General features: G+C 51.5%; 1 protein-coding gene across 2 annotated transcripts in view; it reads left to right on the forward strand.

Moving 5' to 3' along the window:
* The first annotated feature begins 850 nt into the window (after positions 1-850).
* The window catches only part of VIPR2 (vasoactive intestinal peptide receptor 2), a 59536-nt gene continuing 41264 nt past the window's right edge, over positions 851-19122 (forward strand). For both annotated transcript variants that reach the window (XM_055335272.1, XM_055335273.1), the window contains exons 1-2: positions 851-972; positions 3525-3624. In XM_055335272.1, the coding sequence (XP_055191247.1) occupies positions 910-972; positions 3525-3624 (163 nt within the window). In that variant the 5' untranslated portion in view covers positions 851-909. The remainder of the gene's footprint in view (positions 973-3524; positions 3625-19122) is intronic.

Below are 19122 nucleotides of genomic sequence, written 5' to 3' on the forward strand. Positions count from 1 at the left end.
GGGATCTCATTTTTCATTTCTAGGTGCTTTTCCATTGAATGGATAGCAATTAGCTTGAACGCTAAAACAACGCTTTGGGCTGTTAAAAGTCGATAGGAAGCTTCTGGAAACGCCCGTTTCCATCTCAGGCCCTCGGGAGGCAGCCTGAGGAGAGAAGGGCTTCCAGGTGTGACTAAGGGGGACCTGCCACCACCGGGAGGGGCCCGCCCCCGAGTGCGCCCTAATTTACTTCTTAATTTGCGGTTGCCGCACCGACCCCAGCGGCTTCGCAGGCAACAGCCCCTCCCCCCACATCGACCCCAGCGGCTTCGGAGGCAGCACCCCAACCCCCTCTGGGCCCCAGCGGCTTCGGAGGCAGCACCCCCCACACACCGGGTCTCCTGATATTTTCTTGGGCGTCTTTAGCTCGTTACTTAACTAGGAGAGCAGGAGTGGGCGCAAAGCCACTGCGGGTCGCGCCCAGAACCCCGCTTCCCTGTCCCCGAGGGGTGTCACTCCCGGCGGCTGTCCCCTGACCTGTCCAGGGCCAGCCCTTCGTCCACCTGTGTTCCTCCCGGAGCCGCTCCTCCCGCGGGCGGAGGGGAAGGGGGGCCGGCGGCGAGCGAGGGGGGGGCGCGGGGCTGCGAGCACAGGAGGGGGCAGCGCCGCGGAGACGAGCAGGGGGGACCTGGGGGCCGCGGGGCCAAGGGGGCGCGGGGCGGGGCCCGGGCGCGGGGGGCGGAGCTGCGGGGCGCGGGATGCCGCCGGGCGGGCGGGCTGGGGGGGGGGGCGGGGACCCAGGGCGGCCCACGCGCTCCGGCAGCCCCGTGGCAGCTGCGGGGTGCGCGGCGCTCGGACTGCGGGAGCTGGGGGCGCGGGGCCCGAGCCGCGGTGCGCGCCCGTGGCTCGGCCCATGTCGCCGGAGCCGGGATGAGGGCGCCCGCGCTGCTGCCGCCCGCGCTGCTGACCTGCTGCGGCTGGCTGCTCGCTCCCGTGAGTGCGTCCTGCGACCCCTGCCCTCCCCGCACCCGAGCCTCGTCTTCCCTGTCCTCCCATCCCCGAGAGGAGCGCGGTTCGCCTGGTGCGCTCCTCTCCGGTGTCCAGGAGCCCCGCACGGGGCCGGCCTGGGGACCCTCCCCCTCCGCCGGGACCCGGAGTCCGGGGTGTGGGGTCCGATGTCCAGGGTCCAGGGTCCGAGGTCCGGGATTCGGGATCCGGGGCCTGAGCTCGGGAACGGGGTCGTCTGGGGAGCTCCGGGACCCTCCCTCTCTGGGACTCGGGCAGGGAAGATGCCGTTGCGGGTCCCATCGGCCGCCCTGGATTTGCTAGAAGCTCCATCAGGTTCCCTCTGAGAAGCTGGTCAAGGAGGAGCTGATCTGGGTCGCTCCTTCCCGGGGCGTGAGGCAGGTCGTGCTGGGGAGACAGGGGACAGGGTTGCGGCCACCTGCGCAGATTCGCGTTCCCGAGGGAAATTTCAGTTACCTTGTGGTTGAATAGGTCCCCTTCCACCCCTTGTGCTTGTTACTGGTTTGTAAGTGTTTCAGTGTGTTTGGGAGGGAGCCGGTGTGGTGAAAGAAAGTTTCCTTTCTGAAATATTCTGCTCTGATTCTTTCATCATTGTTGAAGAGCACTGGAGCACATGAGACCGCGCAGGGTTTGTTCAAGCACTGCACTACTAGATCCTCTGCTGCTCTAGAATTCCTCCTTTTCTTTGAAGACCTTCCTCTTCCTTGAAGACCTTTTAAAACAAAACTGTCAGCTAGTTTCTTGCTTTCCTCCTGGGTCGTTTTATGCGTGTGGCACCAGATCATTGGCCCCCTGGCATCCTAGCCCCCTGAGGTCCTGTAGCAAGGACCGAGCTCTGGGCAGCTGGTCACTGCTGAGGGTATCCGTTACTTGGGGGGTAAGCACCTGCCCAGCTCCCTTGTCTGGTAGGAAGGTCCACCAGGTGTCCTGGGGTGGGGGGGGGGATGGTGCTTTAAAAAGACCCTTGTAAAAAAATAAAATAAAATAAAATAAAATAAAATAAAATAAAATAAAATAAAAAGACCCTTGTTAGTAACTGTCCCTCTTTGAAAGCTAGTTTGTTAGAAGTACCAGGAATTTCCTGGCCAATGCAGCTTTGTTTTCTAAGATCTCCCAAAGTACGTTATTGCTTGTCATGTTAAAGCAATGTCAGGAGCCATAGTGTCTTTTTAGTGACATTTTTTTTAAGTCAACATAATTTTCTCAATTCTGAAATTTAAAGACCGTTGACTTGTTCATATATGAAAAGTGTGATCTGTTTGAAACCAGGACTTTCTTAGTTGCTGGTTGTCCTCATGAGCTGGGAGCAAGGAGCTTTGTGTCTTTTAAAAATTGACGGTAAATGTGGCAAAAGTATCAGCACTTACTTCTTTTAATTCTGTTCAGAAACTTTATTCCTGGGGCACCTGGGTGGCTCAGTGATTGAGCATCTGCCTTTGGCTTAGGTCGTGATCCCAGGGTCCTGGGATAGAGTTTTGCATCAGGTTCCCTGCGGGAAGCTTGCTTCTCTCACTGCCTGTGTCTCTGTCTCTTTTTCTGTGTCTCTCATGAATAAATAAATAAAATATTAAAAAAAAGAGAAACTTTATTCCTGGTTAAAATTTATTCCTAACTGAGCATTTTGATAGTAGGATAATTAGATATAGATGGCCATAATATACCTGGAGTATGACTGTCTTACAATAAAAGTAAAATTTTGTTCAGACACGGGAGGGGGTGTGCAGTTCCAGCCTGTAGTATGAGTACTGGGGGTGTGGAGAAATAAAAAAAGAGAACAGAGATCAGGGACTATTTTCTTCTAAGACTAAATGTGCAGCTTTGTCTTTTGCACACAGTAATAGGCAACATTAATCACTCTGTGCCACAGCTTTAGTTCCTATGACAAATCGCAATGGGAAATCACCTCCTTATTTAGAGGCAGCAATCATGATAATACCCTCCTCGCTCTTCATCTTCCTACTTACCCCTCTAATCTTTTTGAAAATCTCCTTCGCACCAGATTCTAAAGTTTGAAATGTGACCTGCAGCTCCAGAAATAAAGTTATCCTAGTATAGTTCTGTTCAGTGAGGGCAGAGGCTGTGCTGAGAGGAGGCGTGCTGGCGTCTGGGGATAGTGCCTGGTCGTTAAGAAGAGTCTTATGAGTAGACATGTATGTGCCGTAATTAAATCAAGGGCTATGAAGCGGAGGACTCAAACACTGAAAAGTTAGTTATTGGATTAAAAAACTCTGTTGCTGCCAAATTAGTACTAACAACATACAATGTATTATGTTAGTAAGTTGTTTTCCTGCTCAGAAAAAAATTCTATTAGGTTTATGTTTGTATTATAATTCCTTACAAAGTAAACTTTTTTTAAATAACCATGCCAGAAATATGAAGGTGATTGCTTCTTTAATGAGTGTTATTTGGGGAGTAGTTTAGAATGATGAGGTGCTTTGTTTGGTTTTGTAGAACTGTTGTTTGACTTTCCTCTTATGGTGGAATTTTTAGTTCCTTCCATTTTTTTAAACCTTGACCAGGTGAATAGTGTTCACCCAGAATGTCGATTTCATCTGGAAATACAAGAGGAAGAGACAAAATGTGCAGAGCTTCTAAAGACTCAAACAGGAGAATACAAAGGTAAGATAGGGGCTTGGTGAGTACAACAGTCTCAGCTGGATAAGCTGATAGGCAAATAGCTCATGTCTCACTCTAAAAATTGATGTTTAAAATTGTTTTAAAAATCACCTGCATCTTCAAAAAAAGGTCTGTTTTCACTTTTTTAATGAACTACTGGTAAAACTCATATGAATATTGGGGGCCAGGGAATCCTTCCCATAATATACCTTTTAAAAGAGAAGCTCATCCTTAACAGTAACCGTATTCATGGTTTGACATAATAGCAACAGTTACTAAAATAATTTCATGGACACTGTTATGCGTTGCTGAAACAACTCTGTTATCCGTGGAAGGGGTATTTATCTGGTTTCTTGCATTTAAAATTTTTAGTTTAGTCGGGATCCCTGGGTGGCTCAGCAGTTTAGCGCCTGCCTTTGGCCCAGGGCGTGATCCTGGAGTTCCGGGATCGAGTCCCACGTCGGGCTCCCTGCATGGAGCCTGCTTCTCCCTCTGCCTGTGTCTCTGCCTCTCTCTCTCTTTCTTTTCTTTTATTTTTTTTAAAGATTTTTTTTAAAATTTATTTATTTATGATAGTCACAGAGAGAGAGAGAGAGAGAGAGAGAGAGGCAGAGACATAGGCAGAGGGAGAAGCAGGCTCCATGCACCGGGAGCCCGATATGGGATTCGATCCCGGGTCTCCAGGATCGCGCCCTGAGCCAAAGGCAGGCGCCAAACTGCTGCGCCACCCAGGGATCCCCCCTCTCTCTCTTTCTCTCTCTCTCTCTCTCTCTCTCTCTGTGTGTGTCTCTCATTAATAAATAAATAAAATCTTAAAAAAAAAACTTAGTCACCTCCCAGATGATTCTAATACAGTTAAGAATGGTGGAAACATCAGAAATCAAACAGGAAAATTAGACTTTTGATTTCTTGAAGACAGACCTATTGTGAATACAGTGAATTTGCTCATTTTATTTTCTCCACATCAAAAAAAAAAAAATAACACATACTGGGACCACTTGCACTCCAGCTATGCACATTCAGAAGTCTATTAATTCAGAAAGGTTCTGTGGTAACACCCAAATTATAACAGTAACAAAAACCTTTTGTCCTTCAGCTTGCTTTTTCTCTTTTCATTCTGAAGACAAAAATTAAAATCAAAGTAAGACTGTGCTAAGTAAGTTTAGTGTCCTACAGAGGGACTTGAAACCAGAAGTTATGGATGTGGGTTTAGTTCTAGACCAGCGCTGCCCAGAAGAAATGGTATGTGGACCACATAGGTAATTTTTAATATTCTTGTTGCCACATTAAAAAAGGAAAAAAAAGTGAGATTAATTTTAATGTACTTTATCCAAATATATCCAAATCATTATCATTTCAATTTGTGATCAATATAAAATGTCGCTGAGAAGTTTTGCATTTTTTTGCACACTAAATCCTAGAACCCAGCATTTGATTTACACTCATAACACGAAACGGTTTGGACCTACCACATCTCAGGTGCTCCCAGCAGCCAGTGGCTCCCATGCTGGACAGCTCGGCTTCAGACCATTGCTAACACAGGCATCCTGGGCCCTCTCTGATCCCCTCTGGAGCCTGTATTTCCTCAGCTGAAAAATGAGGTCTCTGACCCCAGGATTCCTCCAGTCTTAAATATCTGTGATTTTTGTAATGCAGACATGGTCCTGAGGCCACATCTTACAAATGGTCTGGTGGAGTTCTGACCAGAGAGAGGCAAGTGAAAAAGCTCAGCTCCACAGCAAAGGTGGACTGTGCGTCTGTCCTGTGCAAAGCCATGCACTGGCCATTAGCCAGCTATGAGGATAGATGAGACACAGGCCCTGCTAGCCAGGCCCTCAAGACAAAACAACTGTCAGGTCTGTTCCCTTCAGTTAAAATTAAGAGATTTAGGAAAAATAGATGCTGAGAGGAAATAGACTTTAGAATCGTCAGGTGAGTGGCTGGTGAACCTAGGTCACAGCAGCACCAACCCTGGGGCCTCTGCATGGAGACGGGTGGGCCCACATGCTATCTGTCCATCCTCAGTGGGTGACCCATGGGGGTTCACGGGAGTGGGAGCTCCAACCCCTCATGCCATCATTGCACAGTCAAGTCGCTGACATGTTCCAAGGCTGCCCACACATGGTGGCCACTCACTGGCATTAATTGTGCTCCTGGAGCAGCAGTGAGCAGAACTTCTTCATGTGAGCTCATCTCCCAGTGTTCAAAAGGCATTCGTAGGCTCTGTGGAGCCTACAACTTCCAACTCCTGCAGCCTTCTTCAGGACATACTTTCCAGGCCCTCTGCCATGAGCCATGGACACACACAGATGTTTCCAGAAGGGGGAAGGGAGGAAGACTGCCATTGCCACTGCTGGTCATAATGAAAAGCAGACCAAGCTATACTCGGTTTTATTGCCGTTGACAGCTTCTTTACACACAGCGCACCTGTCCCTGCCTACACCTGGGCCACAGGTCCCCTCCCCTTGCTCTCTCACAACTGATATTCTAGGGAAAAGCTCCCAGAATATTTACTGCTTCTTTCTTGTCACTCTTGATTTCCTACGTTCATCAAGAACATTTTGTTAACAAATAGAAAACTGACACTATTTCAGTGGACGACAAGGGACACTTAACACTTCAAACACAGCATTTGGCTCATGACTTTCCCTCAGAAGAATCCCCCCTGACGGTTGACCCGCACTTGGCTACATAGCGGATGGAGCTGGGCAGATGGGGTGACTGTAAGTTCGTGCCCGTGACTCACTTGACAAGTGCTGGGATGAGAAATGGGACGAGTTCAGGAAAGTTTTCTGCCATCATGAAATAGGATATTATGATCACCACAATCAGGAGGGGTTTTGTACATGAAAGAGTCTTTATTACTAGTTATCTTACTTAGATGGAGTGTGGCATTCGTTCGTTCAGAACAATGTTCTTTTAGTTTTACTCCATTCCAATTCTGAAGGCACAGTTGTGACCCCAAGTCCCTGGCCTTCATGCATGTAAGGGGTTGGGCCTATGAGAAAGCTGACGGCCTTGTGGCTGGGGGGTTGGTGGTGTTGGGGGCTGTGAGTGGCAGCTGCTCCTTACAACCCTTGTTTGTCACTATGAGAAAATGTAGGAGACAAAATGCCCAGCTTCCTATTTCCAGAATATCAGAAATGCAAACTTTACATCAAACATTCCAATTTCTTAAAAGTTTACAACTATCTCTTAAAAGTTTTGCAGGAGAGAGATAAGCCTCTTGTAGGGCCTGAGAGCTGCCAAATGGCTCTCCATGTGATGGCTGCACCACTCCCGGCTGTCCCACTGTCACACAGCTCCTCGTGGTGCAGAGATGGGCCAGGACATTTGAAATCTTCAGGACAGTCCCCTTTACAGATTCCTCCTGCCTCAGTTCAGAGATTCTCAGAGGTGATCTGTTTGTGACCCGTATAGACCCCAGGATGGCAATACCTAAGGACAGAGTCATTGAAAATCCCTAGTTCACCTTGACATCAGCTTGAGCAGAAAGAACGTGGTAGTTTTAGATGAAGGCTGTGAAAGATCCTCCTTGTTGAGAGTGTGGAGAAAGATGTCACTCAGGTTTCTTGCAATGACGAGTCTCAGACCTGGACATTGTCTTATATTGAAGGCTCTTATTATGAATATTAGTTCTACAGCAAAGATATCTGCGTATCACTTGTTTCAGGCAGAAAGAGCCCAGCTACCCTTCGGGAGAAAAGCGGTAATGTGACTGTTGCTCAGGTCTGGCCACCCTTCAGCTTTTTGTAAAGAGGCACAACTTGTGTTCTAAATTCTTTTTTTTTTTTTCTTTTTACTCTTTGAAATATATGCATGGCTCAAATGCCAGAGATATAAATAGTAGTAAGTTACCAGAATAAAGATTTTGTAGAGGAGGTAAACCAGAAGCAGCAAGTGAAGGCATTCTGACAAGATGAGAGTGTACATTTGCTTCATGAAATTAAAAGTGAGACGGTCTGTAGTGTCTACTTTTAAATTCTGTAGGATTAAGAAGTTGGTGAAACAGAAACAAGGAAAAATTGGCCTTTAATTATAGCGAGATAATTCATATAAACCTGACAAGGAGTTCTTTTTATTATGTGCTGAATCTAAAACAAATGCAAACATGTAAATCCAGATGAAAGACAATTTCAATTCTAAATCCTTTTAAAGAATTCACTATATAAGAAAGAAAAGCTTAGGAGGTATTTAGAACATTGTCATTTAATATTGATTCATCAGTAGACTAACTTAATCCTACTAATAGATGTATGAGGCACTCTGAGGCCTCCGATGCCTAAAAATATAGCTAAAATCCGGCACTGTTCCCTAGTGGTGGCCTGTGCCGACCTGCTGCGGGGTGGGAATGAGTCAGCCACACAGGCTTTGCCCAGTTTTTCTGCCTGTGCAGAGTGGAGAGGAACTTTTACATGACTTTGCATTATTTATGCTGAGATCTGGAGGGGACGTGGCCTGTGCCTTGGCAGAGCAGAAGTGGCTTCTGTGTTTTCTTGAGAGCTCCCCACTCTGAGCTATCCCTTCGGAAGGGGGTATGGTGGTGGATGTTAGCTTAAGACCCGGGCCCTGAGCGGTGCCAAACTAGAAAACATTCTATTCTTTGACTTTGATCCACTTGTCAAGCTGTCAAGCTGTGAGGAGTTTGGATTTCCCATCCTTGCAGGCTGACGAGTGAGCTGGCCACAGTCTCAGAGATGCCTGCAAAGGACTTGGGGGCCCTGGGTCAGAGACAGACTTGAATGCTCTTGGCACATAGGCCGCTTGGGTGTCATGCTCTCTCCTAGTTCCCTTTTCCCAAGTCACACAGGAGCGATGCAGAACGGCCACATGGGGCAAGGCCCACAGGCACCTTGTGTCACAAGAATGCTGCTGGCACTCCTGCCTGGCCTTGGCTCCAGAGAAGGATGCTCTGTCATTTCTTGTGGTCAGTCCAGCGGGAAGCCTCTCTCACAGACGTCTTCGAAAAGACAGTCTGGAACAAAGCTGTCACGGCCTCTTTCCGAGACATGGCCAGAGAGCATCGTCTCCAGCACAGGAGAGTGGCTTCTCCGGAGGGTTGGATTCCTGTGGATACGCAACAGCATGACTGTTAGCACCGCGGCTCACTGTCCTGTGTGGTGGCGGTCATCCTGCCACACTGTCTTCAAGGGGGAGATGGAATCTGTTCCCACCACAGCCCCAAGTCCTACAGTACTTGGCATTTAAAAACATACTGAATAAGCTTTTGCTAAACAAATTAATGAAAATTTTCACATTAAAAATTAAGTGACATATGCACATGGGGGAAAAAAAGCTTCAAAACCGTTTCTAATGACAGATATTTCCCACTGCGGACCCCTGGTTCCCCACCCTGGAGACAGCCTCTAACCAATCCCACGAACAATGCATGCACAGTATGTACCCGTATCCCCTCTCCATGCCTCTTTCTATGGATGGAAGCTTGGTACCCCAGGCCCATATGTTCTGGTCTATACTTTCTCTTCCTTCTTGTTTTTCACTTCAGCAGTGTATTTGGAGATTATTCTGTGTTGGCTTGAATATTCTGTTAAGACCTGTGTAGTGGTCTTATGTATTTCCTTAGTCTGTCCAGGCTCTAGAGCTTTCAGGTAGCTTACAACCCATGTTCTAGGGACTGCATTTGTTCATGTGAATAAAATATTTCACCAGCATTTGGGGGTGGCCTTCAAGGCACTGATCATGAAATCATCACCAGATAGCATCGTTTTAACAGCTTTCTTATTTCTGCGGTGGTCGTGTCGCATAGAATATAAGTCGTTTACATCCAGGCTTTTTCTTGCCCCTTTTCATCACAAAGGGAACTAGACAGTTCCATGAATCAGTTCCCTCAGACAATCAAGTGGGGAAGACGTCTCCTTGTCTGCAAACTCCTCCTGGATTCCCAGCTGTTAGAGATGCCTGTCTCTGCCACGGTGGCACCTGTGGAGCCCTGCTGTCACGTGCATCATCCACTGTCTGATTGCCCTTCTCCCTGTGGAGCATGAGCTCTTGAAGAGTGAGCGCTGGTTCCTGGCTTTCTATTCCAGGTCCCCAGCAGACACGCAGTAGATGCGTAAACAGAGTACCCACCATCTTCTATTCACGTGGGTCTGAAGGGAGCTGTTCTGGAAGTTCACGGCATAGCCATGGAGTCAGCAGCTCCCCTCTGACGCCAGGGTGATGCCAGAGCCTGTTTCTTCCCCTTTCAATTTCCCTCTGATGTAAGCAGATCCTTGTTCTAGTCCAAATATCTCTGTGGGCTGATAAGTTCAACAGCCTGATCTGTTTTTTTTTTTTTTTTCCTTAGGACTGGGTCTTTTTTAAATTTTTTTTTAACTAGATTTCTCCTAATTCTGAACTCCTTAAAATCAGCTAGTAGCCTAATATTGGATATTTAAATAACCAGTAATTATTTATTCAGTTTTCTGAAAGTATTGACTTTAAATTTACTTTTTTCAGGAAATGAATCTCTCTGAAAAAATTCTACTCTGAATTAATTTTAACGTTTAGACTCCAAACAGGAATCACAAACACAACATCAGTTTCGAGCAGATAGGGCATCTGCACGCCTAGATGCCTCAGTGGATGCTGATTGTGTTTAGAAGAAGAAAGCTGTAGCCTGAGACTGTTAACCACAGGAGGGAACTCAAAGCAGACTCACAGTGCACGGGTCGGGACCACGTTAGCGTCTCACCCCTCACAGATTCTGGTGGCTTTTCAATCATGTGGGCAGGTCATGGCCCTTCTTGACAAGGAGTTGAAGATATGAACTGTTCAGTTGCAAGGCTTTCTAGAGTTTTCTGGGTCGAGCACCAGTTCCAGGGATGGCCTCGAAATGCCCCATGGCCAGAGCCTCTGGTTTTGAGTGGTTGCCTTGTGGCATGGATGAGGGAGAGACAGGCTGTCTGGTTTTTGTTTGCTGATGCATCAGCTGGTTCTTTTATGAACTTTTGCAGCATGCTATAATTAAGTGCATGCCAGGAGGGAAGGCACAAAGAGGAGTTGGTTGGGGTGTGATCATCCCCAGGGAACCCCAGATCGTGTCCCTGTGGCAATGCTGTGGGTTTGCAGAGATAACAGGGCTTTGAGTCGAGAGACTCTGACGGGGGGGGGGGGTAACCAGAAAATGTGAATGTACAATAATATCAATTTACTTGGAACCAGAAACCGACAGTGACAGTGACTGAGGACTTATCTCTCCTCAGAGATAAAGGCAGAAGCAGGATGGGTGGGAAATCGACCAAGAAAAATGGATGTTCTTTGATTGTAAGCTAGTGGGTGTTGAGTTCTGTGCTCATTTACTGAGTCCTGCTCACAACCGTCGTCTTGGTCTCCTTTTGGCCTGGTGTGTGCCGTGCTCAGGCCTGGCTGGACTTGTTCCCTCCGGCAGCCACCCTGCCACAAGGCCAAGCCCTGCAGCCTTCCTTCCAGCTCCCCTTGTGCCTTGGCATTGCTTCTGTTGTGACACCGAATGCATGCACCTTGCACAGCAGGTGCGGTGTCCCATCTCAAGTTCCTCAGCCTCCTGGCACAAAGGCTTCTGCTGGAGGGACCCTTCCCATTCAGCACAGATGGAGCAAAGACTGTGCAGACCTCACGCAGCGCCTAAGGCAGAGCATGCTGTGCACCTGAGAGGCTGTGCGGGGTCCTGTCTCAGGACAAAGGAGGGAGATGCACCAGCACCCTTGTCGGGGGACCCCTCCTCCTTTGATCACCAGTCACTGCGTCAGGACGTGTCAAAGTACAGAAATTCGAGAGAGCATTCCGAGCATCTCCTCCATGTTGGTGGCAGAAAGAGCCCAGGTCCCTGGACTCCTACTCAAATACTCTTTTTACAAAACCATATTTGGTATCTTAGAGGGAAGATGCTTTAGAAGACGATTTCCTTCCTCTTTAGTGACTGCTTCAGGGGAAGGGACGTTCAGGTGGGTAGACCCCACCGTTTACCAGCCAAGAGCATACCAGCTTCTCCAAATGTTCATTCTTAATTGTCAGCATGTTCAGCCTAAGGTGGCTCATGAACAAGTATTCCCTCCATTGACTGTACCCCTGAAATCAGCGTTTCCTTTCCTCTGGCCTACAGTAATGGTCTTGAAGTTTCAGGACAGGAGCTTCATTGGTACCTTGTGCCTCCAGCCTTAGTTCGTTATCACACCCCTGGGGGTGGGGGTGGGGGGTCAAGTCGGTTCTCTGCTCTTCTGTGTGTGAACATGGACCCGTCACAATCAGCCGTGGTTTATCTGCAAGTGGAGACCATGCAGTTGGGGATCGTAAATCCGTGCCCCAGAGCATTCGCAGATGTCTGCAGCCTGGGTGTCAGGGTTACTGTGAGCACAGTCGGGGCACTCTGGCAGCCCAAGAGTCACTGACAGAGGCACCCTCCTCCCATCCCAGCACAGCATTAATACAGCTTTTCAAATCTGTGACTTCTTTGCAGCTCCCTCCTTCTCTGCAACAGGAGGGTAGAGGCTTATTTGAGAGGACGTGGGATGGGGCTGGGCTGCACAGCTCCCAGTGACAGGGCAGTGTGCTCTTCCTGCTCCCCTCCTGCCCTATCCTGTGAGGCCTTGGGCTCAGTACCCCGTGACTCTAAAAGATCCGTGCAAGACAGTCTCCTTGCTGCAAACCACAATACAGGGATTCAGAGGAGGGAGGGTTTCCACCGGGGGACCAGGTGCTGGCTCTGTTCCAAAGCTCAGAGGTGCAGGGTTTGGATGTGCAGCAAACAGGGAGAGAAACCTGTGTCGGCCTCTGCGCTCAGCGGGAAGTCTACTTGGGATTCCTTCTCTTTCCCTCTCTCCCCCCCACCCTCTGTCTCCCACTCTCCCCCTCTGTTCCTCCCCCAGCTAGTGCATTCTCCCCGCCTACCAAAATACGGAAATAAAATCTTCAGAGAAAACAGAGATAGAGGCTGTTAATGAAAGGTCACAGCAGCAAACGTCTCAGTGAGTGAGAGGCATGAGCATATTGCACACTCATCAGTTAACACACTCATCAGTGTTCCTAAACGGTTGCATTTTGGGGCCTGCACAGGCTTCCTGAGGCCAGCGTGTGCACGGATGTCTGAGGAGTGGCGTGGATGCTGCACCTCCTTTGAGGGGTTGGCAGCCGATCTGCTCAGGCTCAACTGAGAAGACCGCTGGATGCTTGGGATTTATTGTGTCCGGCACATGTTTTTAAATATATAGGTTCAAACTGGATCTCTTCTTTGAAAAATCCTTTTGTTGAGTTAACAGCCTTGGTTAATTCTGGATTCTGCGTCTTGGTTTAATTGTGAGTTCAGGTCCCAGAATATGACCCTTACCAACAGAACCTGCCTACACTGCCATCCCTATGGGGGCTAAAACTTTCTTGCTTCCAGTGGCAATGTCCCAGCAAGTGGTATTTCCAGACAAGCTGTGGCTTGCCCCAGCTACTGAGGGGGTGCCTCCTTCAGCAGCCTCATGAGGCAGAATATTGGGGTTCCCCGGCACTGTCCACAAAATACTCTTATAGCACCCTACATGTCTTTAGAGAACCCGGTTCCCTGCTGTCCAGGTGCCTTGGTGGTGACTGAGGAAGCATCATGGTCCCGGGGCTCGACCCTAGCCTTGGTGTCTCACAGGGACCCAGGGCCTGACCTGCTTATGGGCCTGTGTACGAGTCAGGAACACAGAAGGGCCGGTGCCCAGTGGAGGTCATGTTGGCGGAATCTTCTGGCATTGGTGCTACAGGAAGAGCTCTGGGTTAGGGCCCCCCTGGCAGGGCTTCCCTGGGGTTGTGCAGCCTTGGGAGGTGTAGGTGCTTAATAGACACTGGCAGAAGCAGTGAGTCCCTATTCCTGCCGATGCTGAGAGGGCCTGGCTTACCTCAGCTACAAGCTGCACTGTGTCAGGAAGGACGTGTGGCCCATGGTTGGACCAAGCATGTTCCGTTTCTGCCTCCGCGGGACACGGAGAAGGTTGTCACCATGCCCCAGGCTGGTTCTATCAGCTGGTCTGGACCCTTCCAGCAACAACCCTCTGGTATTGCCTTCCACTCACACTCATGGTCTCGTTCTGACAAGTCATGGCTTTGGGTGTCTCCCCTCAGTAGGCTCCTTTCTGCTCTGCTTCTGCCAATAACCATTAGTTTTCATCATTCCTGATGGCGGTGTTTTTAAAATAGCATTTGGTACTGTCCCTGGTTCTGTGAGTACATGGATAGAGCTTGCCTTATCTCAACAGAAAATATTTTAGGAACAAATGATGTCAGTACGCATCCTTAGAGCAATAGAAGAAGGAATCCCTCATCTAGTAGGAATTCATCGTCACTATTCATGCTTAGATGAACGGTTCTGTAAGACTTGGAGCAGTAGGATGTCTGTAACTGGATAAATATGTACAAAGATACCCAAAGAGCAAACCCAAAACTGAAGGGGGGACTGGCAGGAAAATTTAGGAGTGAAGTGTGTTCAGATCCAGTATTGTGTTCACTGTCCGGGGCTGGGAGTCCGCACCCTCGGCATCACCACGCAGCTTCCTGCAGAGCTCGGTTGGCGTCACTGGGGTGTCTTGTCGACAGTAGACACTGCCACAGCCTGGGCACAGCGTGTTCTCTCGCAGCTCCTGCGGCTGCTGGGGGTACAATGTCTGTATCTCAACCCCATGCTGTGTACACAGCTCCAGCCCCGGGAAACCACGGCCCAAGTGTCCAGGAATGGTAGCACTCTGGGAACATCTCTGAGCAGAAACTCACGGCAATGTAGAGGTGAGGATATCGTTACGTTGCTGCCGGTTGTAACTGCAGTTGCTCACTGAAAGCTCCAATGCCAGACGCAGGGCCAGGAACAGATGGTACGATTTTGACCATAGGACATAGGATAAATCCTATCACTATTGCCCAAGTGACCTGAAGCTTCAAAGTAAGAGGGTTGCTTCAAGATGCCCTGACCACCCCTGGGAGAAATGACAGGGGCCCAAGCTGCCCATTGGGGGCGTATCTGTCCTTCGAAGCCTAGGTGCCCGTGGAGCCTGGCATCTAGTCTCGCTGGCTCTGGGGCCCTCAGGAATGCTGGTCCCTGTTTGTGAGCACCAGGCAGAGGAGGATGCACAGTGTCCCCAGGAGCCTGTCTGCAGTAGCCCGGGGGCCAGCTGTGGGGCCAGCAGGCAGGGATGGGCGAGTCAGCTTGTCTGAGGGTTCAGGTCAGAACACGCGACTGGGGTCACAGACAACAAGGCTCTTTTAAAAATGGTTTTTTTCCAACTCAATTGGTGAGTCATTCTGTCGAGCTCGTAGTTTTTTTGTTTTGTTTTTAAAGATTTTATTCACTTATTCATGAGAGACACAGAGAGAGAGGCAGAGGGAGAAGCAGGCTCCATGCAGGGAGCCTGATGCAAGCCTGGATCCTAGGACCCCGGGATCACCCCCGGGGCCAAAGGCAGATGCTCAACCACTGAGCCGCCCCAGGTGCACCGAGCTCTTAGTTCTTTAGATTGATCCTATGCATGGAGGGGGCTGGAAATGGGAAACAAACCAATGGTCTTGACCACAATGGCCAAAATGAAGATGATTCATGGCTTTAAAGACCATTAAATTAAATTAGAATTTCAGATCTCAGAGGGTCTGTGGAAAACTCCTGGGAGGTTGCAGAGCTATGCCTGTCAGGTGCCCTCTGGTTATTTTAGTGGGAGGGCAGAGTACAGCTTCGGCCACCCAGACCTGCTGGTGGCGGCCAGCCTGCTGAGAGTACCTGCCCTGTGCTGCTCCTATCTCTGTGTTTACCTGGCTCGTTCTTCTTCTGCAAGGACACAGAGTGCAAGGCAGGGGGCGGGGGGTGTCCTCAAGGAATAAAACTGAGTGAGCCACGCAAAAGCAGAAGGGAGTAAAGGCTTCAGAGGGACCCCTGAGGTCAGTTCCTGTCAGGGCCAAGACCGCTTTCCTCTGTATTCGAGCTTGTCCTCTGTCCAGGAGGCTACAGAGCAGGGACTGCATGAGGACCAGGGATGCAGCTGGGAGACAGAGGCCCCCTCCGACTGCACGAGGACATGCCAGTGGAGGTTTGTCCAAGAGAACCTGCAGGAAGAGCAGCAGTATCTCTGAGGAGCTCAGGGCCCAGCCTCCTCACCCCCAGAGCCACTGAGGAAGGCCCCTGCCCACCCTGGCGCCCAGCACCCCCCACCCCACCCCCCACTGCCCAGCCCAGGCGGAGCTGACCCCACCAGGTGCGGAAGAAGCAGACTCATCCCGATCCCAGGTGGTCAGAAATGCAGGGCCAGACCTGGCGCCTGGGTGGCCACCCCCTGATCAGTCTGTTTCCCATTTCCAGTCCCCTCCGGGCATAGGATCAATCTAAAGAACTAAGAGCTTGGGGCACCTGGGGTGCTCAGTGGTTGAGCATGGGATCCTGCGCAGATGGGGCAGGGCCCCATGTCATGGCCTTAGGGACCATGGATTCCCCGCATGCTGGCAGGGGCACCAAAGGTGACCTGGGAGCTGCATCTCCATCCCCCCTCGTGGGAGCTGGTGCCAAATGGAAATGCGCTTCTGGTGGGTGTGTGCGCTTTGGTTCCTTAAGGCACAAGAGGCCTAGAATCCTACAGATACACTCCGGTGAAATGCTCTCAGTGTCCCCCCCCAAGTCGGGGAATGTCTGAGCCTGTGGATGGAGGAGCTGCGGGGTTGGCCAGGGCCTGTCTCATGGCCTCAGGAGCCGGGACCTCCCTCCGCTGCACAGTGTTTCCCAGGTGAGCCGTGAGTCTCTTCCCGAATGACCCTACACTGACCCCATAAATCGCTGCACTTGCTGCTACTTCTCCTGGCAGATGACTGGTGCTCACACCAACAGACAGATAAAGGCAACACCACAGCAAGCGACCACACGGACGTTCATTGTCAAAGTGCTTCACCCCATTTGGAGATGTCCAAGGAGGATTCTGGCTTGAGTCACCACTGCCCCACCCTGGCCCGGGTGCCGCCCCCACCACGGGCGGTGAGACCTGAGGCCCCAGGCCGAGCCTGCCAGCCTGGCACTCCCAGGGACTGCCACCAACCCAGGCTGCAGCTGCTCCCTAGGCTGAGTGGCCTGCTGTCTACACCGCAGCCACAACAGCACATGGCCTCAGAGGCCATGTGGGCCAGGGGTTGGGGGAGCGGTGGGGGGGGGGGCGTAGGGAGAGGAGCAGGGGCTGGAGTCCGGAGAGGCAGGTGCGTCGACACCCCTGGGAGAGTGGGAAGCACTGCCCTGCCCGCGGTCTGGTTTTCTGCTCAGTGCACTGACCGGGGCCCACTGCTCAGAGGGAGAAACTGAGGCTTAGAAAGGCTCCGCCTGTTCTTGCAGGCAGAGCTACACATGTTGTTTCTGGTCTTTTTTGAGCAAAGTTAAAAAAATAAGAAGTAAATGAAACTCAGGTGTACAGCGAGGCCCTTGGACCTGGGGTGTGCAGCATGTCCGCGGGGAGGCAGGGAGGCTGCCGAGTGATCCAGCACCGAGACCTCACGCTTCGTCCTCCGCCGCCGGATAGCATCCCCGCGCAGCGTCCCCCCGCAGTCCCCCGGCTGGCACAGCTCTCCTGTCCCGTCCCTGTCTCGTGGCCTCGAACTCTGTCCCTGGCGTCTTCTCTCAGATGTGGCGTTTCTCACTCGCACTCACAGCCCCTGGAAATCCAGCAACGGAAGCTCGTCTTGTGGGGCTGTGGGTGACTTCCCTGGGATTCGGGCTGGATTGAGGGGCGCGGGGCCGAGGGGAAGCCGCAGGTGGACGGGCTCCTTGCTCTGCAGCCCTGCGCAGACGCAGCTCCGGGCGGGCCCTCCCGCTCGCCCTTTCCCTGCAGCGGCTGAGTCTGGGAGACACTTTGCTGCATCAGACTTTCCACAGCGATTAAGCTTCTGAACCAGGAGCTGCTGGTACCATTTCCTGTTACCTGTGGAGGGAAGCATGCGGCCAGGGACTGCCCTGCAGCGCCAACAGTTGCTCGGTCCCTCCTGCCGCCGGGCCTCAGCCCCCGTCCCCCCATCACTGCTTCCTACAGGACCTCAGCCCCTGCCCCATCACCCATCACCGCTTTCCCACGGGTCCTCAGCCCCTGTCCCCGTCCCTGTCACTGCTTCCCCATATGACCTCAGCTCCTGTCCCCATCCCTGTCTTCCCCGTGTGCTGGGGAAACACTGTGGGAACCCCAAGTCCACCTCTGAGAGCCATGCCCACCGGGCCCCCAAAGGTGTCTGTCTCTGGGCTGATATTCATGGGGACTGGATTTCTCTAGCCGTGGAAAGGTAGATGGCTCTGGCCTGGCCATGGCCTGTGGCACCCCGGGGCCCTCATGCACAGAGGGCGGCCCCCACAGGCGTGGCCCTGGTCACAGCCTGGTCTGAAGCACCGGCACAGTCACCCCACTGTCAGCCCATCCCCTGATGCTTCGGGCGTAACTGGCCTCACAGCCGTGCCCTTGGCCCTGTGCCCCGTGCTCTCTGCATGTAGTGTCCTGATCTGGAGGGCAGGAGTGATGGCAGCAAGTCACCCCAGCCCCGCAAGGCCCAGAGCACACGCGGCCCTGGCCCTTGTGGCCCCGGCCCTTGCCCACTGGGAGCCTCATGCAGCGCGCCCACGGGCCCCTCCCTACAAAGACAGTAACATGAATGTGAGGTGCACGGTGTGCTTCTCCAGAAAATTCCTCGATGTTGATGTCACTGCAGAAATGAGAACAAAATCCAAACCTGAAAACAACACGTGCACCGTCATCTGTGAGAGTCCTGACTTGCCTGGAAATATGTTGGAGAGAAAACTGGTTACGAGGGCATCCGTTTCCTTTTCGTTATGGCAGATTCCCCCCCACTGGGTGGGACCCTGCGCTCTGACAAGAGGATCCCAGGTTCAGGTGTGTCCCATGTGCCTGTATCTCCCGCACATTCCAGGAACCGCGTCTCCTAACCCATATTCATCAGTGTCCTGTCTGCGCCGCCAACAGTGTTTCGAGGCTGCACATGCAGGTCAGTGTTCCTGAGCCGCTTGGTCTAGATGATTGTTTCCATTGGGGCCTGTCCTCGCTTTGCCCCTGAAACTGGCCGGGCTCCTGGGGGGCTCCTGGTCAGTTCCTGGGGGGCTCCTGGCAGCTTCTGGTGGCTCCTGGCCGAGCCCCCGCCCACCTGGCTCCTCCTGAAGCCCCCAGGAGACTCTGCACCCTACCGGTGCATCCTGGACCCGTCACTGACCCAGCTGCCCAGGTCATGCGTTTGTCCTGGGAAAAACAGGGAGAGCGGTCGGCGGGCAGTGTGGACTTGGAGCTGCCAGGGGTGGCAGGGGCTGCTCCGGGAGCTCACGTGGCCGGAGTTGTCGGCGGCCCTGCAGACCCTCAAAGAAGAAATCACAGACAAGGTGCGTTCACGCAGAAGAAACGCACGGAGCCCCATCAGCAGGTCCAGACTCAAGGGAAAGGCGCTGGCTTTATGTCTCAAGTTCCAGAAATAAACACACACTTTATGTTTCGAATTAATAGATGTCAGAGGCATTTTTTCTGGCTTTCAGTTCGCCAGGCTGCTAACCAT

Source organism: Nyctereutes procyonoides, unplaced genomic scaffold, assembly GCF_905146905.1.
Source record: "Nyctereutes procyonoides isolate TBG_1078 unplaced genomic scaffold, NYPRO_anot_genome, whole genome shotgun sequence".
In the NCBI taxonomy this organism is placed as follows: domain Eukaryota; kingdom Metazoa; phylum Chordata; class Mammalia; order Carnivora; family Canidae; genus Nyctereutes; species Nyctereutes procyonoides.